Source organism: Penicillium citrinum, assembly GCF_028827155.1.
Source record: "Penicillium citrinum strain IBT 23319 chromosome Unknown utg000003l:1.0-4596430.0:1.0-4598250.0, whole genome shotgun sequence".
Taxonomy (NCBI): domain Eukaryota; kingdom Fungi; phylum Ascomycota; class Eurotiomycetes; order Eurotiales; family Aspergillaceae; genus Penicillium; species Penicillium citrinum.
In genome coordinates this window covers 2,490,938-2,513,262 of record NW_026622688.1, presented here as the reverse complement: position 1 = coordinate 2,513,262, position 22,325 = coordinate 2,490,938, and the positions used below count along the sequence as shown (strand labels likewise).

General features: G+C 47.5%; 9 protein-coding genes across 9 annotated transcripts; 6 read left to right on the top strand and 3 right to left on the bottom strand.

Annotated features, from left to right (window-relative positions):
* Window positions 1–1,457: 1,457 nt before the first annotated feature.
* On the top strand, window positions 1,458–3,286 carry N7469_004151 (sugar porter family MFS transporter; the record flags this gene model as incomplete). Its single annotated transcript, XM_056643071.1, has 6 exons — window positions 1,458–1,635; window positions 1,691–1,970; window positions 2,045–2,365; window positions 2,446–2,805; window positions 2,875–3,035; window positions 3,102–3,286. 6 exons carry the CDS (start codon window positions 1,458–1,460, stop codon window positions 3,284–3,286), a joined length of 1,485 nt encoding a protein of 494 aa, XP_056502483.1.
* A 723-nt stretch (window positions 3,287–4,009) lies between these two features.
* On the top strand, window positions 4,010–4,718 carry N7469_004150 (putative RING finger domain protein; the record flags this gene model as incomplete). The annotated part of the gene is made up of 3 exons (XM_056643070.1): window positions 4,010–4,101; window positions 4,285–4,461; window positions 4,535–4,718. 3 exons carry the CDS (start codon window positions 4,010–4,012, stop codon window positions 4,716–4,718), a joined length of 453 nt encoding a protein of 150 aa, XP_056502482.1.
* A 210-nt stretch (window positions 4,719–4,928) lies between these two features.
* Window positions 4,929–7,223, bottom strand: N7469_004149 (putative C6 transcription factor; the record flags this gene model as incomplete). Its single annotated transcript, XM_056643069.1, has 5 exons — window positions 4,929–5,288; window positions 5,358–5,640; window positions 5,701–6,121; window positions 6,181–6,902; window positions 6,976–7,223. The coding sequence occupies 5 exons, from the start codon at window positions 7,221–7,223 to the stop codon at window positions 4,929–4,931; spliced, it is 2,034 nt and encodes a 677-aa protein (XP_056502481.1).
* Window positions 7,224–9,123: 1,900 nt separating this feature from the next.
* Window positions 9,124–10,470, top strand: N7469_004148 (uncharacterized protein; the record flags this gene model as incomplete). The annotated part of the gene is made up of 1 exon (XM_056643068.1): window positions 9,124–10,470. The coding sequence occupies one exon, from the start codon at window positions 9,124–9,126 to the stop codon at window positions 10,468–10,470; it is 1,347 nt and encodes a 448-aa protein (XP_056502480.1).
* Window positions 10,471–11,071: 601 nt separating this feature from the next.
* cdcA (phosphoprotein phosphatase CDC14) lies at window positions 11,072–13,040 on the bottom strand (the record flags this gene model as incomplete). The annotated part of the gene is made up of 3 exons (XM_056643067.1): window positions 11,072–12,317; window positions 12,374–12,911; window positions 12,992–13,040. The coding sequence occupies 3 exons, from the start codon at window positions 13,038–13,040 to the stop codon at window positions 11,072–11,074; spliced, it is 1,833 nt and encodes a 610-aa protein (XP_056502479.1).
* A 2,441-nt stretch (window positions 13,041–15,481) lies between these two features.
* Window positions 15,482–16,384, top strand: N7469_004146 (uncharacterized protein; the record flags this gene model as incomplete). Its single annotated transcript, XM_056643066.1, has 4 exons — window positions 15,482–15,788; window positions 15,845–16,066; window positions 16,120–16,197; window positions 16,254–16,384. The coding sequence occupies 4 exons, from the start codon at window positions 15,482–15,484 to the stop codon at window positions 16,382–16,384; spliced, it is 738 nt and encodes a 245-aa protein (XP_056502478.1).
* A 1,045-nt stretch (window positions 16,385–17,429) lies between these two features.
* N7469_004145 (CTAG/PCC1 family protein) lies at window positions 17,430–17,892 on the top strand (the record flags this gene model as incomplete). The annotated part of the gene is made up of 2 exons (XM_056643065.1): window positions 17,430–17,473; window positions 17,571–17,892. The coding sequence occupies 2 exons, from the start codon at window positions 17,430–17,432 to the stop codon at window positions 17,890–17,892; spliced, it is 366 nt and encodes a 121-aa protein (XP_056502477.1).
* A 1,003-nt stretch (window positions 17,893–18,895) lies between these two features.
* N7469_004144 (glutathione peroxidase) lies at window positions 18,896–19,572 on the top strand (the record flags this gene model as incomplete). The annotated part of the gene is made up of 2 exons (XM_056643064.1): window positions 18,896–18,938; window positions 19,073–19,572. 2 exons carry the CDS (start codon window positions 18,896–18,898, stop codon window positions 19,570–19,572), a joined length of 543 nt encoding a protein of 180 aa, XP_056502476.1.
* A 438-nt stretch (window positions 19,573–20,010) lies between these two features.
* On the bottom strand, window positions 20,011–21,488 carry N7469_004143 (uncharacterized protein; the record flags this gene model as incomplete). The annotated part of the gene is given in 5 exon segments (XM_056643063.1): window positions 20,011–20,265; window positions 20,316–20,630; window positions 20,670–21,182; window positions 21,287–21,324; window positions 21,335–21,488. 5 exon segments carry the CDS (start codon window positions 21,486–21,488, stop codon window positions 20,011–20,013), a joined length of 1,275 nt encoding a protein of 424 aa, XP_056502475.1.
* Between the last annotated feature and the right edge of the window lie 837 nt (window positions 21,489–22,325).

The following is a 22,325-nucleotide window of genomic DNA, read 5'->3' as shown; positions in this document are numbered from 1 at the left end:
AATGATTTTATAATTTGGTGTCTATTAATGTACCAATGCTCTTGCTTTAAAGGGCTTCGTTTAAACCAATTTGAATAGTTGACAATCCAAGTTTGCATGTGGCACTTGATAATACTCTTTAGGTGGTAGATGTATGTATATTCTGGTGAGGGTCGTGTGGGTCATTTCAGAGAAACTATATAAAAAACGAGCCGCAGGAAAAAATAAACAAATAAACAACCTCATCAAAGCTTTCCTTAACAAGGTCTTTCTTTCTAAGTTTATACATCAGCCGTGTGAGGTCTATATCACCACCAACACTACCTTTTTAAGGCGGAAAAAAGACTTATTTCAATCTCGGAGGGCTTGGGAGTACTGCTTCTTCCCCTGTCTTGACATTCAAATAGATGGAATGTTCTCAAGCCGACTACAATCTGAGAAGCTGATTGGAAGTACTGGAATACTAGTACTTATAAGTCCTATCAGAAAAATTTGACTCATGACCTCCGAATCAGCTATGTGGGATAGAAGCCTTCTCAACGTTGCGCAGTGGTCGCTTCATACTAGGGTGTATAGCACACTGTGTTTCGGTCGATGATAAAACCCCAGCAAACAACTACTTTGACATGCCCAGGTCATAGCTACCAGTACTTATTAGTACATGGTCACACATTGAACAGTGTCTAACATGTCCCGTTTTTCAATCGAGCTATCTAGTATTGAGACCGCTAGCACCAATCAGCACATCAGTTCAGCATAGACTGGCACTGCATTCCTTGAGGGCCTGGCATATCTTGGCAGTCTCGCTTCAACTCAGTTGACTTGGCCCTACCGCTCATAAGGTGATCTTGTCTGTGCATAGATGCCCAAGAGAATTATCAATGTAGGTTGCAGACCTTGAATGAGCAAAAAAGGTGTCATCTACGTACTACGAAGGGTTCAAAGCATATGACTATGATCGTTTTGTTTAATTACAATCCCATGTCAAAATATCCGATACCAAGCCATAACCGTTAGAATGGACTATTGCACAGGTTCATAAATTGTGAACGGTTAATTTCGAAGCGAAAACCCCATTTTATTCATAACATCATGGGGCGGATGCGGGGGAGCCGTCGGCACACCGGGAACCCATCGGGCTACTATTTAAATTGTCGACGGGCCGTGATAGGCTGGAGAACTCGGCTCTCGTGGAGATGATGAATCGAAGTCCAAGGAAAATATAACGCCACTGTCATCCCCGGGTTTTCTCCCTCGCTTCTTTCTTATACCCCTGTCAACCTCTAGGGACTTGCGCCCGTTGCCCCGCATTTCAAGCAATCACTGCACGTCGCGCATTAAAAGGGGGTTTGAAGACGGATCATCCATCTGTATACCATGTAGAGCCTATTTGTGTTGGGTTGTTGGCTCACGTTCTCCCCTTCCATTGACGTGAATCTCATAGTCCTGGGTTGAATTTATTGACCATAGTCTTCGCCATGGGTCGACAATTTACTATCTCTGTTGCCGTCTTAGCTGCGACGGGATCGTTCCTGTTTGGCTATGATAGTGGGGTTATGACAGATGTGATCGAATCACCCAATTTCCTGTCCTACTTCAAAACCACGCAGACTTCTGCGATCGTGGGAGCGATCAACAGCACTTTCTCGGGTGGAGGTAAAGTAATCGCTTGACGCAGGAAATAAAGAGATTTGCTGACCGTCCCAAATAGCTGTGATCGGATCCTTACAAGGCGGCTTGACCATGGATCGATTTGGACGCAAAATTACTATTCAAGTGGGAGCCTTCATATGCCTCGTAGGCGCCATTCTACAGGCAAGTGCACAGAATCTCTCAATGATACTGGTTGGCCGAATCCTGGCTGGATGGGCTGTTGGTCTCATGTCCATGTCCGTACCGGTTTACCAAGCTGAGCTTGCCCATCCGAGATCTCGAGGTTTGATTGTTGGATTGGCACAACAAATGATTGGTATTGGTTTTATAGTTAGCACGTATGTATTCATTCATGGCTCCTTGGTCTTTTGTGATCATTGACAGCAATAACTGACTCGATTATGGGCAATAGTTGGATCGGGTACGGGTCCCTGCATGCCCCCGAAACCAGCCAGTTCCAATGGCGGTTCCCACTCGCTTTTCAGGTTGTCCCAGCTATGGTTCTGATCATTGGTATGATATTCCTTCCCGAGTCGCCGCGGTATCTTATCGAGAAAGAGCATTACGCAGAAGGAATGCGAGTTTTGCGGAAACTACACTTTGACGGAACAAATGAAGAATGGATTGAGGCTGAATTCAGTGAGATCCGCCGGACAATCGAGGCTGAGAAGGGCATTGCAGCGCAAGGATGGACACCTATGTTCACAGTTCCACAATGGCGCATTCGAATGCTGTATGTGTGGCCCTTATCTTTTATTCCCAGTGCTCTCTTTTCGGGTATGAGATGGAAAATTAACTTCATCATTTGTCTAGACACGGCCTTGCTGTTCAGCTTTTCACCCAAATGACAGGCATCAACGTAATTGGTTATTACCAAACAATCATGTACAAAGCTCTAGGCTTCACCGGAAACCGAAACACCCTTGTCGCAGGCCTATACAATTGTGTGGGTCCAGTCGCTAATCTCATTTTTGTGGTATTCCTCCTCGATCGAGTTGGCCGTCGTCGACCGATGCTATTTGGCACGGTGGGAATATCACTAGCACTCATCTGCGAGGCAGCGCTCAATTCACAGAACGAGAACGGCCAGCGAATCGGATATAGCATCGGTGGGGTTTTCTTTATATTTGCGGTGTCGGTGATATTTTCCATGTCATTCGGGCCATGTAGTTGGTAAGCCTCTCTCGCTCAAAATACCCCCAATACCTTATCAAATAGTTTGGGAGGCTGATATTCAGATAGGGTCTACATGGCGGAGGTCATGCCTATGCAAATCCGTGGGAAGGGTAATGCATTTGCTGTTGCGATCGGAAACTGGGCGGTTAGTACACTTTGGAATCAAGTGTCCCCCATCGCGTTGGGTCAAATTCAATGGAGATTTTATTTTATCTTCGTGGCATGGAGTGAGTTACTCGATATTTGTCTCCAGAAGTGAAATTCCCGAACTGACCTCTGGCCATCTGATGAAGACTTGTGCATTTCCTTTCCCGTGATATTCTTCTTCTTCCCGGAAACCAAGCAGAAGACACTGGAGGAAATCGACGAGTTATTTGGGCAGCGTATATTAGAGCGAACACCCGATGAGGCTGGGCGGACAGAGAAAGAAGAGGCGGGGGTCTCGGCAACAAATGTAGAGAACGCAGTAATCCACTAGACGCCGGTAGTTGGTTGTCAGATGTCAAAGATCGAATGTCAGCTGCGGATAATCCAAGACTTTCAAATTTAAAGTACGAGAGTGGAGAGTTAGTGGAGTAAAAGGGGAAGATGTGGACGTTGACTTGGTTTCAGTGCGGAGTATACCAAAGTAAACTGGAGTTAGGGCAAACAGACGGACAATCTGGAGAACTTCCAAGTCGTACAAGACAATTTCCTCCACTCCAACACTTCCTCCACATGACCATTCGCTTGTTCCACAACAGAAAGGAAAAGGTAAAGAAGATTGAAAAACGCAAAATATGGACAATTCAGCCGATCAGCATTCCCAGCCGCTTTACACCTTGGCTCGTCCATCCCTTTGAGCGCCACACTCTGCGATTGGTCCAACGATCCCCTCTCAACAGGCCATGATCGCATCGCACAGCTGTTGTCTTAGTGGATGCTCTGCTCCCCGCTTCGGTCGATCATCTTTCCCCTGTGGGCAAGAGGAGCTCTTTTATCTGAGGGGCACGCAGGGTTGTATCCTCGTTTGATCACCCGAGCCTCACGAGGCGCTCGATATCTATCTAGGTGTGCAGGTTCGTTCGCTTCTCTTTTCAAGTTCCAAAGGTGAATGGGCACAAGATGCTGGGCTCATGAGAGATAGTTGATGGTCTCGGGTGGTCTGATCCACTAGCTAACTATCGCGCAACAGGATACAACAAATCCAGGGTGAAGAAACATGGCGGACGACCATTCTCTCAAGACGAGCCATATGGCTATTGTGTTGGGCATTGGCTTGGGTGTAGTGATGCTGATAGTTTTGAGTCTTCTGTGAGTGCGATATTTCTGCTCTGAATGCTTTTACAGTTTATGTGCTTCTCTCTCTCTCTCTCTCTCTCTCTCTTTTTTTTTTTGAAAGCGATGTATTGTACAGGTTTTTATCTCCTTGGATATTATTCCCCGACCCGTGTTACCATAAGCGCTATTGAAGAGTACTGATGCAAACGCTTGCAGACTCACAATAGTTGTCAATCGTCGCGATCGCCAGACATTCATGCGCCAAAGGAAAAATCCAGACGAAAGATTGCGCAATTTGGATGCTGTTTCGCCCACTCGCACTCTGGAACAATGGTGGACTACTACAAAAGGCAAGATGGGGCTTTCCGAGGCCGTCGACGGGCAATTTGTTTGGTAACATACATCTCTTCCTCCATGACTCGTGTCTCTCCTCACAGAATTGCATCAGTGCTAACACTATTGCCAGTGCTGTTTGCTTGGAACAGGTGAACCGCTCCGAGGAAATCCGCGAGCTGAAATGCCTTCACGTCTTCCACCGGGAGTGCTTGGAGAAATGGTACCTTGGAGATCATTACAACTGCCCTTTGTGTCATCGCCCATACTTTGTGGTAGACAACCCTCCAAGAAACGATTATGTATGGATGGTATGACGTGAAGAATGACCCGATTATCCTGGAATTTGGGATAATTGTTCCCGGGGGGGCCACGAAGCAAGCTGATTGACTGGCGTGATCCTGATTTGTTATTCACTCTCCCCTCATGTGAACATTTGCCCACAATTATTATGACTGAATGATTTGAAGATGACCATGCGTACACTTCTGGCGTAGATCATCAACAGGCTTGAACGACTATGTCTTTCACGGTGCAAACCCATCCGTTGCAGGGAAATACTCTGTGTTGAAGTCCCAAGCATTGTAATTCGACCAGTCCAGAAAGCTAGACAAACCAGACGTGACATCGTCTACCATCTCTGCGTGAACGGGCTGCGGATCGAGCAATTGGTCAAGAATTTGCGAGAGCTTTTTCTCGGCTTCTTTGCATGTATGATAATTCCCATGACCGGGACGTGATACCCAGGACAACAATGATATGAAGACACTCAGGTTACGAATCAGCTCAGATCGAGGAAGCTTCACGTTATGGGGACCAGGCCCATGAGACTGGTGTAATAATTCAAGTAGAAGAACACTGGCACATGGTAGACCATAAGTAAGAGCCTGGACACATTGTTAACAAGTGATGATCCGCGTTGTATAGGATGAGAGTCGGGTATAAGAAGAACTTACTATCCAAGAATAATGCCGGTCGAGATCTACCATGGGTGTGCGAGTGGAAGTGATGCTGATGACAATGGACAGTATCTGACGTGATATGTCGCATACTGATTCCTGTCCAGTATTTGTATTCTTCATCAATGTCCTTTGAAGCAAAAAGCAAGTATAAAGGTAATTCAGATACATGTAAACAATTGTCAGGTACCCATCATGAAAGTCGTCATTTTTCCGGCGATCATAGCAAATTTGGTCAGGGGTAGAATCCCAGACACTGCGAATTTTCTGTTTGATATCCCTGTCCGGTAAAACAAGAGGTTAGCCAGCATGTTGTAGCACCCATTAAGAGAAGTCGTACTGTATCTTCTGTACCAACTCTTGTGGTTGATGAGTCCCGAGGGCAAGCTCAAGAGTTTGTTCCCGGTAAATCGATAGTTGGAATCGTAATCGAGAAGGGGTCATGCGATAACGACCCCCATGGGTGTTCCAGCCATTCTCATCAAGCTCGGAGATCGCTGTGTTCAGTGCTTCACCTCCCAGCACTAGAACATCATCACTTAGATCCAGAGGAGGTGTTATATTGCAATAACGATAGTTCATTAGAGGCGGGCGGCCAACGAAGCTTGCCTGTAGCTTATCCATGTAAAAGGCTGAGATAAAGCAGCCTCTTCGCCATTGGCGGAGGAAGAAAGGGCAATCGTGATCTTCTCCGTCTGTATGTAAGCCCGCGGCATAGACTGTTGCTATCAGATCACCCAGACGACGCCATGCTTGGTAGCCTAAGATATGCAGTTAGAAAGTCATGATTCTGAAAGGCTAACCAGGTCATGTAACGAACTTGAATCTCCGTACTGCTGAGTTTGTAGCATAACATCATTGTACTGCAGATATGCCAACAACTCATTGGCAGAGGAGGCCTGGTCACAAAAGTTCAGACAGATAGTGCTCGCCACGACAACTTGCTCCAACAGTCGGTCTTTTGCTCGAGGGTCCTGCGATCCCTGAGAGAAGTCTGGGTCATTGTCTGGGGTTATCACTAATTGCTGACCAAATATCGAAAAGAGATTACCGATAACTTCCCAGCGAAGATTCGGCCCGCAAAAGGTATCACAGTATTCTTGTATCGTCATAGATTGGTGAATTGTCATTGGCCGTGAAGTATTTTGGAATATCTGCGTGGCGAGATTTTGAAATTGGGCGATCAAATCATTGGTATGAAAGCCTTCAAAAATTCTGTCAATGGACATAGCAGCAGCCCGCAATAAGACCTCCGGAACAATGGCATTCCATGTTCGAAGATAGAATCGATCCAACAATTTCTGACGGTCTTTAAGATTGTAAAGAAACAGCAGAACCTCTGCTCCGGTCTGGACCCGGTTTGGCTCTACTGTCAGGACAGGACAGGGATCAGGGTGCCCCTCGGGCTCGAATTGAATCTCATTACGATGTTCAGTGAGCACTGCCGAGAAGCTCGTAGACCCCAAGTATCCTGGGAGAGTAGATGGGGGCTCTTGAGGAACAAAGAGTCGACCACCACCCAGCGAGCCGGGACTCGACGCACTAAATAGTAATGACTAGTCAGGGATTGACTGCGTACATTGCGACGACAAAGGGACCTATATTGATTTCTTACTTGGATGATGGCTGACTGGTCAATCTATTAGAAGATAAAGGTTGTTGATTTGCCTGGTCCGGTGTCCGTCTAGTCATTGGCGCAGGATGATAATAGCATTGATCGCCAAGACGCTTCCCCGCGCATCTTCGACAGATGGGCCTCTCGTGGTCACAGCGTTGCTTCGACCGCCGACAGGGTTCACAAGACTGTGGAGCTCCATTCCGGCGAGTAGCTGGGAGACTTGAGTGCCGGTCACTGTTTCTCATCCCCGCCGTAATATTTACAAGGATCGTATTGAGAGTTGTGAGCGGCAAACAGAAAAGAAATCAAGAAGGGGAGAAAAATAAGAAGCCGAGCGGCCCGAAGCGGTTAGCGTCGCGTTTATAGTAACTAATATGTATGCGACGGCGATTGCAGAGCCTCGTATAGATCTTTGGTCAATTTAAATACGGCATGGAACTACATAAGTATAGAACATGTGGCCATCGGACAACCATTGTGGTATTAGGGGGGGGGGCTCTAGCAGTGTCTGACAGGCGATCCTGAGGGTCTGGTGGGGCTAACAAGAATGTCTGTGGTCTCAAATCCTCGGCTAATCAATTTCACCAGTGGGATGTAAGGACTTTTCGACTTTTCGACCTGTCGTCCACGCAGGGGAAGTGCATGTATCGATGAAAGTATTGATCAGTTTTCTTCTTGACACACGCAACATGCTGGAACAATTTAGGAGGACATAGAGCTATCTAGATCGTCGCAAATATGGAATATTAGACTCGAAGAAATCAACTCTGACATGATAACGCTGGGTTGTTTCATACCACAGTCCCTAGCTTAGTACAGTGAAATCTCACAAGCTATTAGTGTACAATTTCCCTTTCATCTCTAAGTATAAAATCCATGTGTATTCTACCAGCTTCATGAGTGGTGGAAAAAGATTTCACTTGCAAGTCTTACCTTCATGAACTACTCAAGATGCCATGCTATACATCATAATATTATCCGCAAATGGCCAGGCCGAGGTATCTTAATTGAGAATATCAGACCATGAACAATCATCAGCGCCATTCAATCATACGGAATTGCACTCTTTCACAGGCACAATGTTCGCTCGGGGCACGACCGAACCAGATCTTTGGACGAGGCGGCTTGGCCTCGAGCTTATTTGACGGCCCATTCAAATATTCGTCAGATTGCATCTTCTCACTCTCCACCAACCAGCATAGATTGCCAGGTACTGGGCTAATCTCAAGGCTTACCAATGACACTGGTTTACAGAAAGCCGGTCTCTTGCTTCAAGGCTCGGCGTCCACCGATGATTTCTGTCTCAAGCCAAGCCGCGAACAAAGCAAAAGCCTCCAACAGCCATGGTTTAAACTCGGAGCTATCTTGGCGTCCACCTTCGATATGTCTATTGGCTCGCTTGAGCGGGTCGTCGGTTCCCAGGGTCCAAACTCAATGTTCAGGGAGCCCTCTGGCTTATTTCGTCCCGCTATTCTATTAATATTTGTTTCCTCGAGGGAAAAGATTCCACCTCATGCACGTCTGCCCGAGACTAAATAATCATTGCGCGTGAAATTAGTCTATGGCGACCAAACACTAACCGCGCTAGAGCCCTTTTGGTCCGTTCTATAAACAGAAGAGAAACTGCAGATTTGGTTTTGACGTCGAGGTAGTATTCGCTGGATACTTCAGCCGCAGACGAGTGGCCTGTTCTGGTTCTCGCAATCGAATGCCCCCAGCAAGTTCTGCTGTTAGTGACGGCACGAAGGGCTGTGCTCTCACATCATGAACTTGAATTATCGGTGAAAAAAGAAAAAAAAATTTCGAATCCAACACACAACCAGGGGAGAGTGTCCCACTGGATTCTGTAGTCGCCAATCGGGAATGCCAAAGACTATATCTCGGGAACCCTTCTGAATATGGTCGGTGTTCCTAAGAGTAAAGGATGCCAAACCTGCATCCAGAGGCGAGTGAAAGTAAGTTCCGAGTCCTGAATTTGTCCACCATTACTCCTACCAGTAGTACCATAGTATGGCATATACTTCCATACCCGTCGGCAAACAGCTAACACGGCCATGATATCAGTGCGACCTGCTACGCCCAGAGTGTACCCAATGTCAAAGATATGGCGTCGACTGCCCCGGATATACAAGGTCTCACAAATTCATGGATGAAGGAGAAAAGCTTCATCAGCGATTCGGCAAGAAACGAAACCGGACAAAAACTCTACCTTCCACTTCGATCGACGAACGCATCGTGCCATCTCTCACAGCTCGCTCGATGGATAAGCAACAACCCGTCATATTCGGTTCATTCGTTCTCTCTGCTTTCACACGCTGGTTCGGGCTAAACAAGTATCGAGTCCACGTGCCATGGACACAATACGTTGCCCAAAACATAGGGCAAAGCCCCGCGTTCGATGCAGCTGTCTACTGTGTCAACTCGATGCACATGGGCCATGTACATACAGATACGAAACTACAAAGGTCCAGCCGCGAAGTATACAGCAAGGCACTGCGTTTATTCGGAACTCGAATTTGTGATCCCAGCGCAATGAAATCGGCAGAGAGTGTGAGCATAACAATCGTCCTCAGTCTCTTTGAAGCATATTCCCGAACAAATACAGATTCATGGGCTCGCCATGCCGCCGGAACAGCCCTTCTAATGGCACATCGCGGTCCAGCTGCCCATCTCACCGGGTTCGATCGCTGTCTTTACCTATCCTTCCGCAGCTTTCTCGTCGCCGAAGCTTTCGTAAACGGAACAGAATGCATCTTCGCGAGGCCGGAATGGCAAGCACACATTGACCAAATCAGGAGGGAGGACATGGCGTCTCCCCGTGTTGATGAAGCCATTGCTTTATTTATCGATATCCAAGATCGTATTTTTATGGAGGTCTCTAAAATTCCGGGACTAGTTGTCCAAGCGCGCAGACTATATACGGCATCGGATCCACCCAAAGAAGCTCGACGAATAGCCACTCAAGTTCAATACAGCAGTCAGTCTCTGGAATCACTCTCCACAAGGCTTCGTCTTGCTGCAACGGTGGAAACATATCGATGGCGTAACGACGGCTCAATCACCAACGATGCCGAGAACCTTGACTTCATCGGTCCTATCCCATCAACTTTCCCACAAGAGTTCGCCAACAGTGTCTTGCGTGGTACCAGTCAATGTTTCTACATTTTTCAGCTTTTACTCGATTTCCTGGACAGTGACGAAGTTCAAAATTCGGTCCATGCTCCAAAACTCAGCACCGGAACAAAGGTTTATGACCCATTGCCATTCCGTTTCATCTCGAAATTGGCATTTTATGGGAATATTCGTCCAAACCCATCTTCAACACAGGACCATGAAGAGAGTCTGCCGCCTCCAGAAAAGTGGCTTGACTTGGTGGCTGCATCAATGGGCCTCGAGGCATTCGAGATAGTCACATGCGCAGACGAGAGTCCTGATTCATCAAGTGATTTAGGTGTTGTGAGCCCATGGAGCGCAGATGTTCCAGCACGATGATTCGGATACTTGCAATTCATGGATGTCGACTCCAGGTCGTTTTAGACATAATACCTGAAGGAGATCCCATTGACCGGGGACGGCATAGTAAACGCTCCGCAGATCTAGACGATCCCATTCTAACGAGGAATGCCTGTATGAACCAACAGATGATGGTAAAAATACTATTACGAATGAACATTTAGCGAATTCATGAGATCAAATTGTCGTATCGCCGTAGAACGGACAGAGAGAAAGCAATTCGTAACAAAGCACCATAGCATGGTCATGAGACAAGAAACCGATAAAGTGAAACGTGTAATCGGAATCAAAACCCAAGCAGACCCTGAACCACGAAGTTTTTCCAAATTATCCAGCGATTCACATATCAACAGCAGTGCGACCAAAAACGCCGTGCAAAACATGCCCAGGACCCAGAATAACACCATGAAACCCAAACAGAAACTTGAAAATGAAGAAGTGAGAAGAAGAACATTAAAATTCGGAATGCAGGAGCAAAAAGGGGGTATGCACAAGGTTCCCCGAAGGGAAAAGAAGAATAGTAGTAGGTAAGGCCGCAACACAGCTGCGGAAGCATCCACGGTTATAAATACTCTGCCCATTACTGGATAGTGCGAGCAATTCTGTTCGGGCTAGAAGTACTGCCAACGCGGCCACTGGTCTTACGCACCCCGCGACTCTCGCTCTTATTGCTATCAGTTGCCCGCCGGGGGCTAGAGCGGACCTTGCTGACTGAAATTGGGCCGTTGGCACTCTTTCTGCTGGTGGGGGTCTTAGGAGCAGCAGCTTCTACCCAGTTCTCCCGATCCTCATGAATGTCATCAGCCAAGGTATAACTGGCAGTGACAGTCGCGGAGTAGCTGATGGAGCGTGAGGTTGGGGATGCAACAGGGGATCGGGATGCGCGCTGCTTAGCAAGCATGCGCAATTGAATCTCTTCTTCGCTCTCGCTACTGTCGTTACTGAGGCGGTGGCCACGGTGTGTGCGATCTCCATTCTGCTCAACGGCCAAAGACCCCGATGTGGTTCTGGCATAAGGATGGTGACGAGAGTCCTTGCGGTGAGATTTCCGGGGCTGGCCAGGCGTAGGAGCAGGAAGGTGCTCTTCGTGTTGGGCAGCACCTTCATTATGATCAATTTCCCCAAGAGCCGCGCGCTTAGAGTGACTGTTATTGGGGGGAGTAGCCACTTGACCATTGCTGGGACGCTTCTTCGCTGAAGCCCGAGCCGGTGTGACAGGAACGGATTGTGCAAGCTTCTCCTTCATGCTGTCCTCAAACCACCATTCTCGGAAAGCCATTTGATTCAAGTGAAGCCAGTGCTGTTGAGGTCCAACAACCATACCAGGTCGCATGAAGCGCATGAAAGCAATGACCTCGTTTGCAGTAAAACCGTAGCGGTAGATTAGATAGGCACCAATCAAGCAACCCGTGCGACCCAGTCCAGCCTTGCAATGCACAGCAATACCCTTCTTCTTAATGGTGATCATATCGTGAGCCATCTTAATAAACTTGCGAACAAGCTGAAGAGGAGGACATGTACCATCTTCAAAGATCATGTCAATGTGGGAGATTCCCATGGCTGTAAAATATGATGGGCAGTAGAGCTCTGAATTCAATCGCACCACGAGACCAACGTTGCGGGTAGCGAAATGCACAAGGACATTTTTGAACGGAAGAGGGAGTTTTGTGGCGCAAACTTCGGAGACTGATGATGGAAGCGCATCGTATTCGGGAGTGTTGGCAGGGATCGGCGCCACAGGCTGATGTTGAGGGGAAGCGAAGGCGAGGAAATCCTGAGTGATCCAGTTGAAATCACCCATGTCAACTCGCTCAAACTTCTCATATCTGAAATAACCGTTAGCATTGCATTGGCTTTAATAATGATGTGGTGTAGGACATACTCTTCGAGGTTGAAGTCACGCAGTCCACACAGGCCTTGTTCTTTCGCCCGCCAGACACCATAAACGACATCCTGGATGTTCAAAATGAAATCCGCCTGACTATAGCCTGCATCTCTAAATGGCATGTAGGGAGGATCGGCCTGCGCAATTGGCGCTAGTGCCAAGTGAGGCGGCCACGATTGGATCAATACCATGTAGCATGCCACAAGGCAGGCTGCATTGGCACGACTACGCGCATCAGTCTTACTATAGAAGACGACTGGCCGGTCACTATTGGCTGAATCTCCTAGAATCTCATGAAACAACACAGCGAAACGGTACAGGTGACCGATGTGAAGGGGACCGAAATCAGCGTGGAAGGCGTTGTAGAGAAGAACATCGTCCACAGTGAAGTAGACGGGAGAACGGCGCTTGCTTGTGGGAGTAGTAGGCTGAGCCCGAGCTGCTCTCTTGCTTGGGGACTTCGGCGCATCCAGCGGGTAAGGGAAAGGCGTTCTTGAGGTTGGCGTCGAGTCATAGGAGCCCAAATAAAGGCGGTCTGTGGTTGTTGATATGCTTTTAGACCCCGCCGGAAGACGTACATCCCATTTTGAGAGATATCAGCGTGGTGCGACTTACCCTGGATGTATTCGATCATTTGACCACCGCGACCAGTTTCAACTGTCATTTTGTCTATGTCTGTAGACGAGGACGGCAACTATAACAGGCTGGGACGAAAAGAACGATAGGAAACAAGCTTGAGTCACAGAGATGGTATGAACCGATCAAAATCGTGACAGAAAACGAAGACAATAGCTGCGATTGGAATCGCAGGTTGTCAACAATAGAAAGATGGAAGATCTCAAACGCTCATGATCTGATGGATCTCCAAGTGCGGCGATGTAGATCTTGTGGGTAGACAACCTCGAAAGGATGGAAGATAATAAAAATAAAGCTGGCTGTTAGAAAAAAAAGAAGAAGCAGCAGAGGAAGCCGGAGCTGTACAAGATTGAGAGAGAGATGGGGGAAGAGGGGTGGATATGGAAAACAGAGAAGAATCTCATATGGGCAGCTGCCATGCCACGCTAGGCCGCTGTTATGTTTGGCCTGGTCCGTGCATGTCCACTTGGGGACTAGCGTTTGACGTTGGCGCGACAACCCCTTTGTGGCCTGAGGCATTGAAGCCGTTGTGGGATGAGTCAGCAGATTTTTGGCTCAGTCACGTTACTTCCATCAATCAATGTCAGACTTGGAATTTGAGTATGGTCCATCATGATGCCCATATTCCATAGAAAAAAAAAATAGATCAAGCCATCCTGGCTGCAATTGTCGTTGTTTACAATGCGAATCGCAGTTGGTCAGCAGTGTTATCTCATGGATTGTGGGTAATGGATCTCTGAGTCTCCGCATTGTAGACGCCTGAAAGGGGCAACCCAGAGAGATCAGAACATTCCGAATGACCACCATAGAATTGTCCCAGTGGCCATCTTCAAGCCTGGACTATGTTCCATTGAATGGTAGTGGCGAGCCTAGTATGTACCTGCGCATACTAACTATGTCAAAATCAATGTTTGTCGAAATGGCCAGGCTAATTTACCCCCTTCGTGAGGCCGGTCCCTTCTTTTATGCTACTTGCTGCCATAGGGCCCTCTATCTGGCCACAGCATCCTTAGGGCTTTGAATTACCATGCAAGCTTACACTCGAGCACAGTGTGCCATCCCTTGAATCAAGCACCCTGAGATCAGACAGCACATCCTAATTAAATTTTAGGGCCACCGGGCCAAAAAATTCATGCGGTCAGGGTTGCCACTCGGCGGTTGTTGTCCTTCACGACCATGTTGTTGTTTATGTACGGTAGTTGTTTGGTTGTTTGTATACAATCCAGAACTCGGCGGATCGGCAACCGTTCCAACTCCACCAATCAAATGTTGATTGGTCCCGCGCCGCTCAGAGCTTGATCAGGAACGGTATTGTACAGTAATGTACAGGTCTATCCGTTGCACTTCATAATAGTGACTCTTTCATTTGCGAAGACATTTCGACTTCCAAAGACACCGACCCAGCTCAAATGGGTAACATAATAGCAATTGGCTCAATCTGGCGTCGTTCATGCCTAAGTCTGTGCTTCCAAATAGGGGCAAATTAGTCGCGATGGCCTCGGTCGGCCAATGCGCGATCAACGCAAGGACATTCAACCGTTGAGCATTTCTCTCTTTCCGAGCCACAAGAAACAAATCTTCCGGAGTTCAAGACCGACGACCAATTTTATCTTCTGGTGATCGGCAGGGCACTAAGAGGACTATTCGTTCGAGGTGTGCATGGAGAGTTACCCTTGCGTAGACCTCCACTGTCTACTCCCAGTCAGTGCGCCAGGTGGAACCGCCCACTGCATCCCTCGCATGTCAACTAAGATGAGGTCTCAGTTCTACATCTTGATGGGGCTGCTTTTCCTATCCAATGATTCTCTAGATGTTGCAGACGTACTGTATTCTATCCTTTCGCAGAGTCTCGCCTTAGGCAGTTGCAATCGCATGGTGTCCGCTAAAAGACGAGCGCTCCTGCTCAAGAAGCGCTACTATATGGACATCACTAGCTGCTACTAATGGTGAGCAGCTCTCCGGTCAAGCTTCAAGCTCGAGCGCCAGTAATCTTATTTGAAAGAATCGAAATTAAAAGTACCATTGGCAGCTCTGCACCTTGCCTATAGACACTCGAGCTTGTCCGTATCGAGTCGACCGCCAGTCTCGGGAGTTTTCATTGGGAACCCATGTGGACACATCCCTTCTGCCCTAGACACCGATCATTTGGATTGGCTTCGCGGTAAAGCGGATGGCGTCCAGTTCATGCAGATCGTGATTTGTCTCAGAAAAAGACGAACAAAATTATGCTATGGAGAAACTCTGTTCCCCTGATAATCGCAGCTGCATTGCATGTGAGGAGTTCACCAAGCAGGTGCAAGCTCTTCATCAACAATGAACAGAAGGTCTATATAATCAGCATGGGAACCAGCCTTCCAAACTTCTTTTCCACATCAAGTCACTCATTCATTATCTCGTCTTTCGCTTCTATCCATTCATTCCCAACGAAGTCATTCTTTCGAAGTTTTTTTTTCTTACACAACCGCCAATATGAAGTTCACTGGCCTCGCCGTTTCTCTCGCCCTCGCTGGTGTTGTCTCATCCGCTGCTCTGCCTACTGTTCCTGGCATCTCCACCTCTGAGGGAGCTCTTGCTGGAGCCCAGGGTGCTGCCGACGGTCTTACTGCTGGGATCGCCGGTAAGCGTCAGTTGGACGCCGTTCAGCCCATCACTGAAAGCGCTGCTAGCTCTCTCAACGGTGTCACTGGCGTGACTGGTAGTGCTGTCGGTACTGTCGAGAGCACTGTTGGTGGCGCTGCTGGCACCGCCGAGAACGGCGTAACCGGCGTCTTGGGTGGTAGGTGTCTTCTTTTCCAGTACTCAGTGCAACTTTTTCACTAACTCGCTATCTAGCTTCCAAGCGTCAGCTCGAGGGCGTTACTGGAACCGTCACTGGTCTCCTCAATGGTGTTGGCGGTAAGCGTCAACTTGATGCTGTCCAGCCTGTCAGCGAGAGTGTTGCAAGCACTCTCAATGGCGGAACTGGTATTGTCGGCGGCGCCGTTGGTACCGCCGAAAGCACTGTCGGTGGTGTCGCTGGAACTGCTGAGACCGCTGTATCCAGTGGACTTGGTAGTATGTTTTTTCTCTTCCTCGGGTCCTAATTCCCTTGCTAATCGAGTTTGCAGACGTCAAGCGTCAATTCGGAAACCTTCCCGCTACCTTCCAACAGACTGGTACTGACGTCCTTGCTGGTCTGAGCGGCAGTATGTACCCTTTCCCTACACTCAGCTCCCAGGTTGCTTACTGACTTTACTCCCAGACCCAAGCGGCATCTACGGAGCTCTTAACAACCTTCGCACCGTCGTCGCTGCTGGTGAAATCAGCCCCGACCAAATCTCCAACCTCCCCGCCGCCGTCCAAGGCGTGATTGCCAAACTTGCCGTCGCATAATTTCCCTTTCATTCTGCGAGTGGGATGGTTTGGGACGTTGATATGCATTAAAAGGTATCATGACTTACATTGGTCGGCGCGATATTTACTCTTCTTGTTTTCATTTCTTATTGCCATCGGGCCATATTTGCTTCTGAAGAAAAAGAATTTCTGTATAATAGTTTGACGATTGCTTTGATTTTTCCATCTTACCCCTGCTAAGCAAGCTGGGAGGTTACTTCTCCGAGAGAACGTCTTATCCTTTCTAATACCAATATATCCATCTTCCTATCATTTATAAGGTTTCCACTTCCAAGCCTGGGGTTTGATAAGCGAATTCCACTCGTAGATCTCGAGAGCTGGACGGCTATCACATCCTTCTGTCCTTCCTTTTCACTGCACCAATGTGTAATACTCACCGGCGCACCAAAAACTCTTGGGGCCGGGTGAGAGTAAACAACTCCAAGCAACTTGAACTTACCTAAGTTCCGTATTCTTCCATTTCCCATTTTCACGTTACATCATGTTGCATTAACATGATACCGGGGAATGGAACAATCTATAATGGGGTTACAAATTGGCCGTTTCACTAGGCAGTGATAGCTGTTATGGACATAACATAAGTACCAATTTAGGTATGTTGCAGATATATATCTTGCTCACTGGTAGGCAAGACATCCACCAGGATGTCTTGCCGGCATGTCACCGACATAGTTCGATTTCAAGGGTATATTTCGACGCCCGAAACATCAGACAGTTATTACGGGCACTATCTCAAAAATGAATAAACAAACTACGCAATCAATGAAGGAGAGAACTTCGTGAGCTTGGAAATAACCATGATCGAAGATTAGAGACAGTCTTGGCGGCTCCGGGCACGAGAAGTCACATGACCCAGACCCCTCGATTTGGCAGATGAAATGATTAAGTTTGATACAGCACACCTGGGCATCAAACATACGCAGTCTATGCAATTGATTTGATCTGTTCGCTGGAAATTACACTCTACCCCTATCCACTGAACTCATTTTGCATTTCTCTACGGTTGGAGCTTAATCACTTCACAATGGCAGCCTCACAACCTTCCGACTCTGAATTCCCCTACTCTTTGTACGTGCTTGCCCCCCCCCACTTTCCACGACCGCACATTGATTGATCTATACCAATTTCACCAATCCAAGAAGCAGGATGCTAATATTCGACATAGAACTCTTTCTCTCCCATTGCCCACTCATCGTCTCGCGCAATCTGCCCTCCAAGCCCTCGAAGTCGACGCCGAGTTATCACCATTTGTGCGACGTACCTTTACCATTACCGCTCCCACCACAACTACATCGGCAGAGCCCCAGGAGAAGAAGCAGAAGCAAGACCCCGAAGAGTCCAATACCGTTCTCCAGACCACCTACCGTGCTACAACAAACCGTATGCTCCGCGTTGCCGTCAACGGATTCATGGAGAGCCTCGGTGTTGTCCTTGGTGTCATGACAGAACTGGATGTTGATGTGCTTAAGGCCGAGAGAGAAGGTTGAATTATCTGATCTTATTTGCACAACACGCCGGCAAAGATCTTCTGAGATTACGGGCATGGTGTCGGAAAGGTTTACATATACAGTGATGAGAAGAACATCAACCCGACCTCCAGATAGAGCAGTATGGCCAACTCATTGTGGCTGAGTCGCGTGCCTACCAGAACCGAGCCACTGAATGATTTGGAATTATGGGCTCACCCCTCATGATGTACCATGTACTATGTACGTTCGGGGCACTTACACCGCTACGCTAACCCGTAAATGGTGGACGTGCCGAACCGAAACGCCTGCACAGTGGAATGATGCGGTAGTGCAATGGACTGTGTATGGATCGGACATGCATCAATACTTACGAGGCTCTACCGGAATTTAGCGGACCGAGGCAAATATGAAGGACTGAGGCAGTTGCACCTGAAGAATCCAAAAGGCACAATGGGTCTTTGTCGATACTATGCAGGTCTATTTTTTAATTTAGATAGAGTATACAACTTTTTTTTTTCCATTTATGCATTGCCCGTCTACATTAAGCGCATAAAAATGCAGATCCAGACCACTTAAGCTTAATAATAGGCAAATTCCGGGTTTGGCATTTGGTGCTTAACCCTGCTGGGTAAATGTACCGTTTTCACAATCATTCTGCATCCTCCAATCAGCAATCAACAAATTCAACTATCGGACCCCAGCGTGAGGAGGTAGCCGTCGGCTCTTCACCACTCCGAGTTCTGGACCTGCAATCATTGGTAATATTCTTAACTGTTGCCCATTAATGATCATGGTACCTCGACTCGCCCAGAGTTCACTACATAACCTCGGCTTGCGCACCATAGTTCCTCGCCAAGTCCATCATCTACAAAGTCCCAAACAGTTACGCTTCCTCTTGCATCTCTCCACTTCTTCGTCGACGTCATTGCGAACGTGCCATCCGAACTCCAAATTCAACAACTTCTCCGCATTTATCTTCTCTCCCTTTACAACCCCCCTTCGACACCAACAAATTAGAACTATGGCCTCCGCAACATCTTTCTTCGATTTCGAGCCCGTCGATAGTACGTGATCCCTTTTTTTTTTCTTCCTTCCCCTCGCCCTCTTTTCTTGCGCCAAATTTCCAGGTGGCGCAACTAGCCACAGCTACCAACAAACACATCTTCAACCGTCACAGTTGCTAACTTTGCTACCATAGAGAAGGGCGAAACCTTCCCTCTCTCCTCTCTGCAGGGCAAGGTCGTTCTCGTCGTGAACACCGCCTCTAAGTGTGGCTTTACTCCGCAGTTCGAGGGTCTTGAAAAGCTCTACCAAACTCTGAAGGAGCGCTACCCTGACCAATTTACCATCCTCGGATTTCCCTGCAACCAGTTCGGCAGCCAGGACCCCGGTTCCAACGATGATATCCAGTCTTTCTGCCAGCTCAACTACGGCGTGACATTCCCCGTGCTCGGCAAGCTCGATGTGAATGGCAACGATGCTGCACCCGTTTTCACTTGGTTGAAGGAGCAGCAGCCTGGCCTTATGGGTTACAAGCCTGTTAAGTGGAACTTTGAGAAGTTCCTTGTTTCTGCCGATGGAAAGGTCGTTGGTCGTTGGAGCAGCCTCACCAAGCCTGAGTCTCTGCAGGACCCTATTGAGAAGGAGATCGCGAAGGCTAAGGCCAACGGCACTCTTGCGTCGGCAGAGTCCAAGTAACCGCCGACGCTATCCGATTCTGACTCTCTTCGTTGATACCAATTTCATTTGTGTACCCAGTATCTGTCTCATTTAGTTCCTGTACGAAGTAAGCTCTTTATGCAGCTCCATGATAATATCATTTATTCATTATCTCCATATTGTTTGGCCTGGTGGAAGTTCTGGTATAAATCCTGATACTGCTGAGCCGAAGCTAAATCTTTTACTTTATGTGTAATCTTCTTTTCTCGAATATTTCCTCATGATATTCGTTGAAACTAGTGCTGACCGTCAAAGCACGTTTTCAATTCCAGTCAAAGAAACAAAAACCCGGAAGTTAAAGAATGCCTCGCCATTCCCCAAAGCATACTGATATTATCAATTGGGAATCAAAACAAGGCCGTCCGCCAGTCCGGCAACTATCTCAAAGAAAGCCCAGGCTCCCGGGTCTGGTAGTTCTTAACTTGATGCCTCACCAACGTATGTGGCACGACCAAATTTCGCCTTGAGATATCTTGTTGCTTCCGCCTTTTTCGCAGCAACCTGAACTGCTGAAAGGAAGTCATTCGTTTCGGAGAATGTCTCTTCGAAAGGCAGAAGGATATCCATGACGGTCCTATTTCCCTCTCTTGCCCCAGTGTGTGACTTCAAAGAAGCAACTGCAGAATTCAATGACTTGGCATAGAATTGAGATGTGGAAGGGCTGATTTCTCCCTTTGATAGATTTTCTCTCAAAGAAGTGGCAAGTGCCGATAACAGAACACCAAAAATTGCACCGAGAGTTCCATGTCGTCAATATCCTGTAGGATGGACCGAATCACTTCCTGTACATCCCCAGTTTGCGTGCATCCCTTATCCACTCTGAGCAGGATAGATTCGGCCAGGCCTAAAACCGCCTCACCACAGTCGCTATCGCCCATGACCATGTCCCACTGGGTCAACTTTGGCTTTGCAGAGATGGCGCTTTCGCATAACGCCCTGATGGCTGCCTCCAATAGAGTTGGATCGAACTTGATGCTTTGAGAGGCGAGCTTCTTTTCATGTTCTTTGGCTTCGAGATCCTTAAGCGAAATCTTCTGCTGAGAGGGAGACGGGCGAGTCGTATTAGGTCAAGAGACTGCAGTTGTGGTACTATCAAATTGGCGAATTAATGTAGCGACAGACTCATTCGATTGACGAGCGGCAGCAGTGATATTGTATAGAGAAATAGAGAATCCTGGTGCATTCAGTGAAATCTCAAATGCGCCAAATAGGGCTCTGCAGGGCTCGATATTCCAATTCGAGTTCAATTGGATTTGAACTTCGTCGGCAAGAGTTGATAGTTCAAGAACGGAGAGGCCGCCATAGTTATTGATCAGCAGTCCAATCTCATCGTTTGTCTCAAAGTCCACAAATGCTCTTTCTGTATCTGACTTGTCGCAGAGAAGCTTGAGACATCTGTCAATAGTCTCTTCAACTGATGGTGCCGGAGTGATATGAAGTTGTCCAGGCTCATTGTGAATTCCGGCTCCGACCACGACCACATTGTCCGGAACGGTCGACTGTTGATGTCTACCCGGAACATGGCAGTGATCAAGTGCTGAGGCAATTGTCACAGTGTTCCCATTGACAGCTTGACCAAGTGCAACGCACTACTCAAAAGAATAGCCTTCCGTGGCGGCAGCTCCAATTATCTTCATTGCTACAAAATTTTAGCCAAGGACAATTGTCATAACAAGAATCGAATATTTCTTACTAAAGATGTGTCCAGGTAACCCTCTTCTGCCCATATGACTATTATTACTCCTTCCAATTGAAACATCGTCAGTCGCATGGAGGATGGCAATCTTCTCAACCAACCCTTCGGCTTTGGCTCTCTCCGCCGCAAGTCCGAAGTGAAGACGATCACGGGTATAGTTTGTGATCAATAGGATAATACCCTTTTTAGACGGTGCCATTTGAACGGCTGCTAAGATCTGCTTCGCATTTGGCGAGGCAAAATATCACCGCATGCAACAGCCGAGAGCAAACCATCACCAACATAACCACTTCATGCGGGTTCGTGTCCAGAACCTCCTCCGCTAATAATACTCACTTTAGAGTCACCATGGTAGATGGTCATTTGCAGAGACTAAAGCTCGTAGGCCTCTAGGAACCAATCAATTGGCGCTTGTTGATGGGAAGTATTGCTTGTCAGACATGTTCAATAGCACACCGGAATTGACTTCTGGAAATTTGAGTCTGATACAAACAAAAATATATAGAAATTGAAATCAAATCAAGTTTTATCTACTAGGAAAGTCCAATCATTTCTAAATTAACTACCTATGTTCAGGCTGGTGGCTCGGAAGAGGTCCTCCATGGATTCTCGAAGCTTGGCAACTCCGTAGACTCAATGTTGATATTTGGTGATCCCGTATCGAGGTCCTTTGAGAACCAACACTCTATTCAACTATAATTGGGAGTCCTTTCGCCACATGGTCCGTTCTCAGCGGTAATCTGTCAATCTCAAGGGAGATGATGACCCATTCTTGAACAATAGACGGCTAAATCCTCGTCTCGACGTCGCGAGATTAAGTCGATCCAACGAAAATGTTTAATAATGAGACTCCCATCGCCTAATTTGAATGATTTCGTACTTACCACAATGAACTCGACTCCACATTTTTGACCCTCTCAACCCCATAATTTGTACCCGGTGAGGAGAAAATGGTTCTCGGATGGCCGATGAAGGCACTACCGTTGATCATCTGGAATTATGGAGGAAAGCCATAACTTCCAAGAGGCACGTCAGA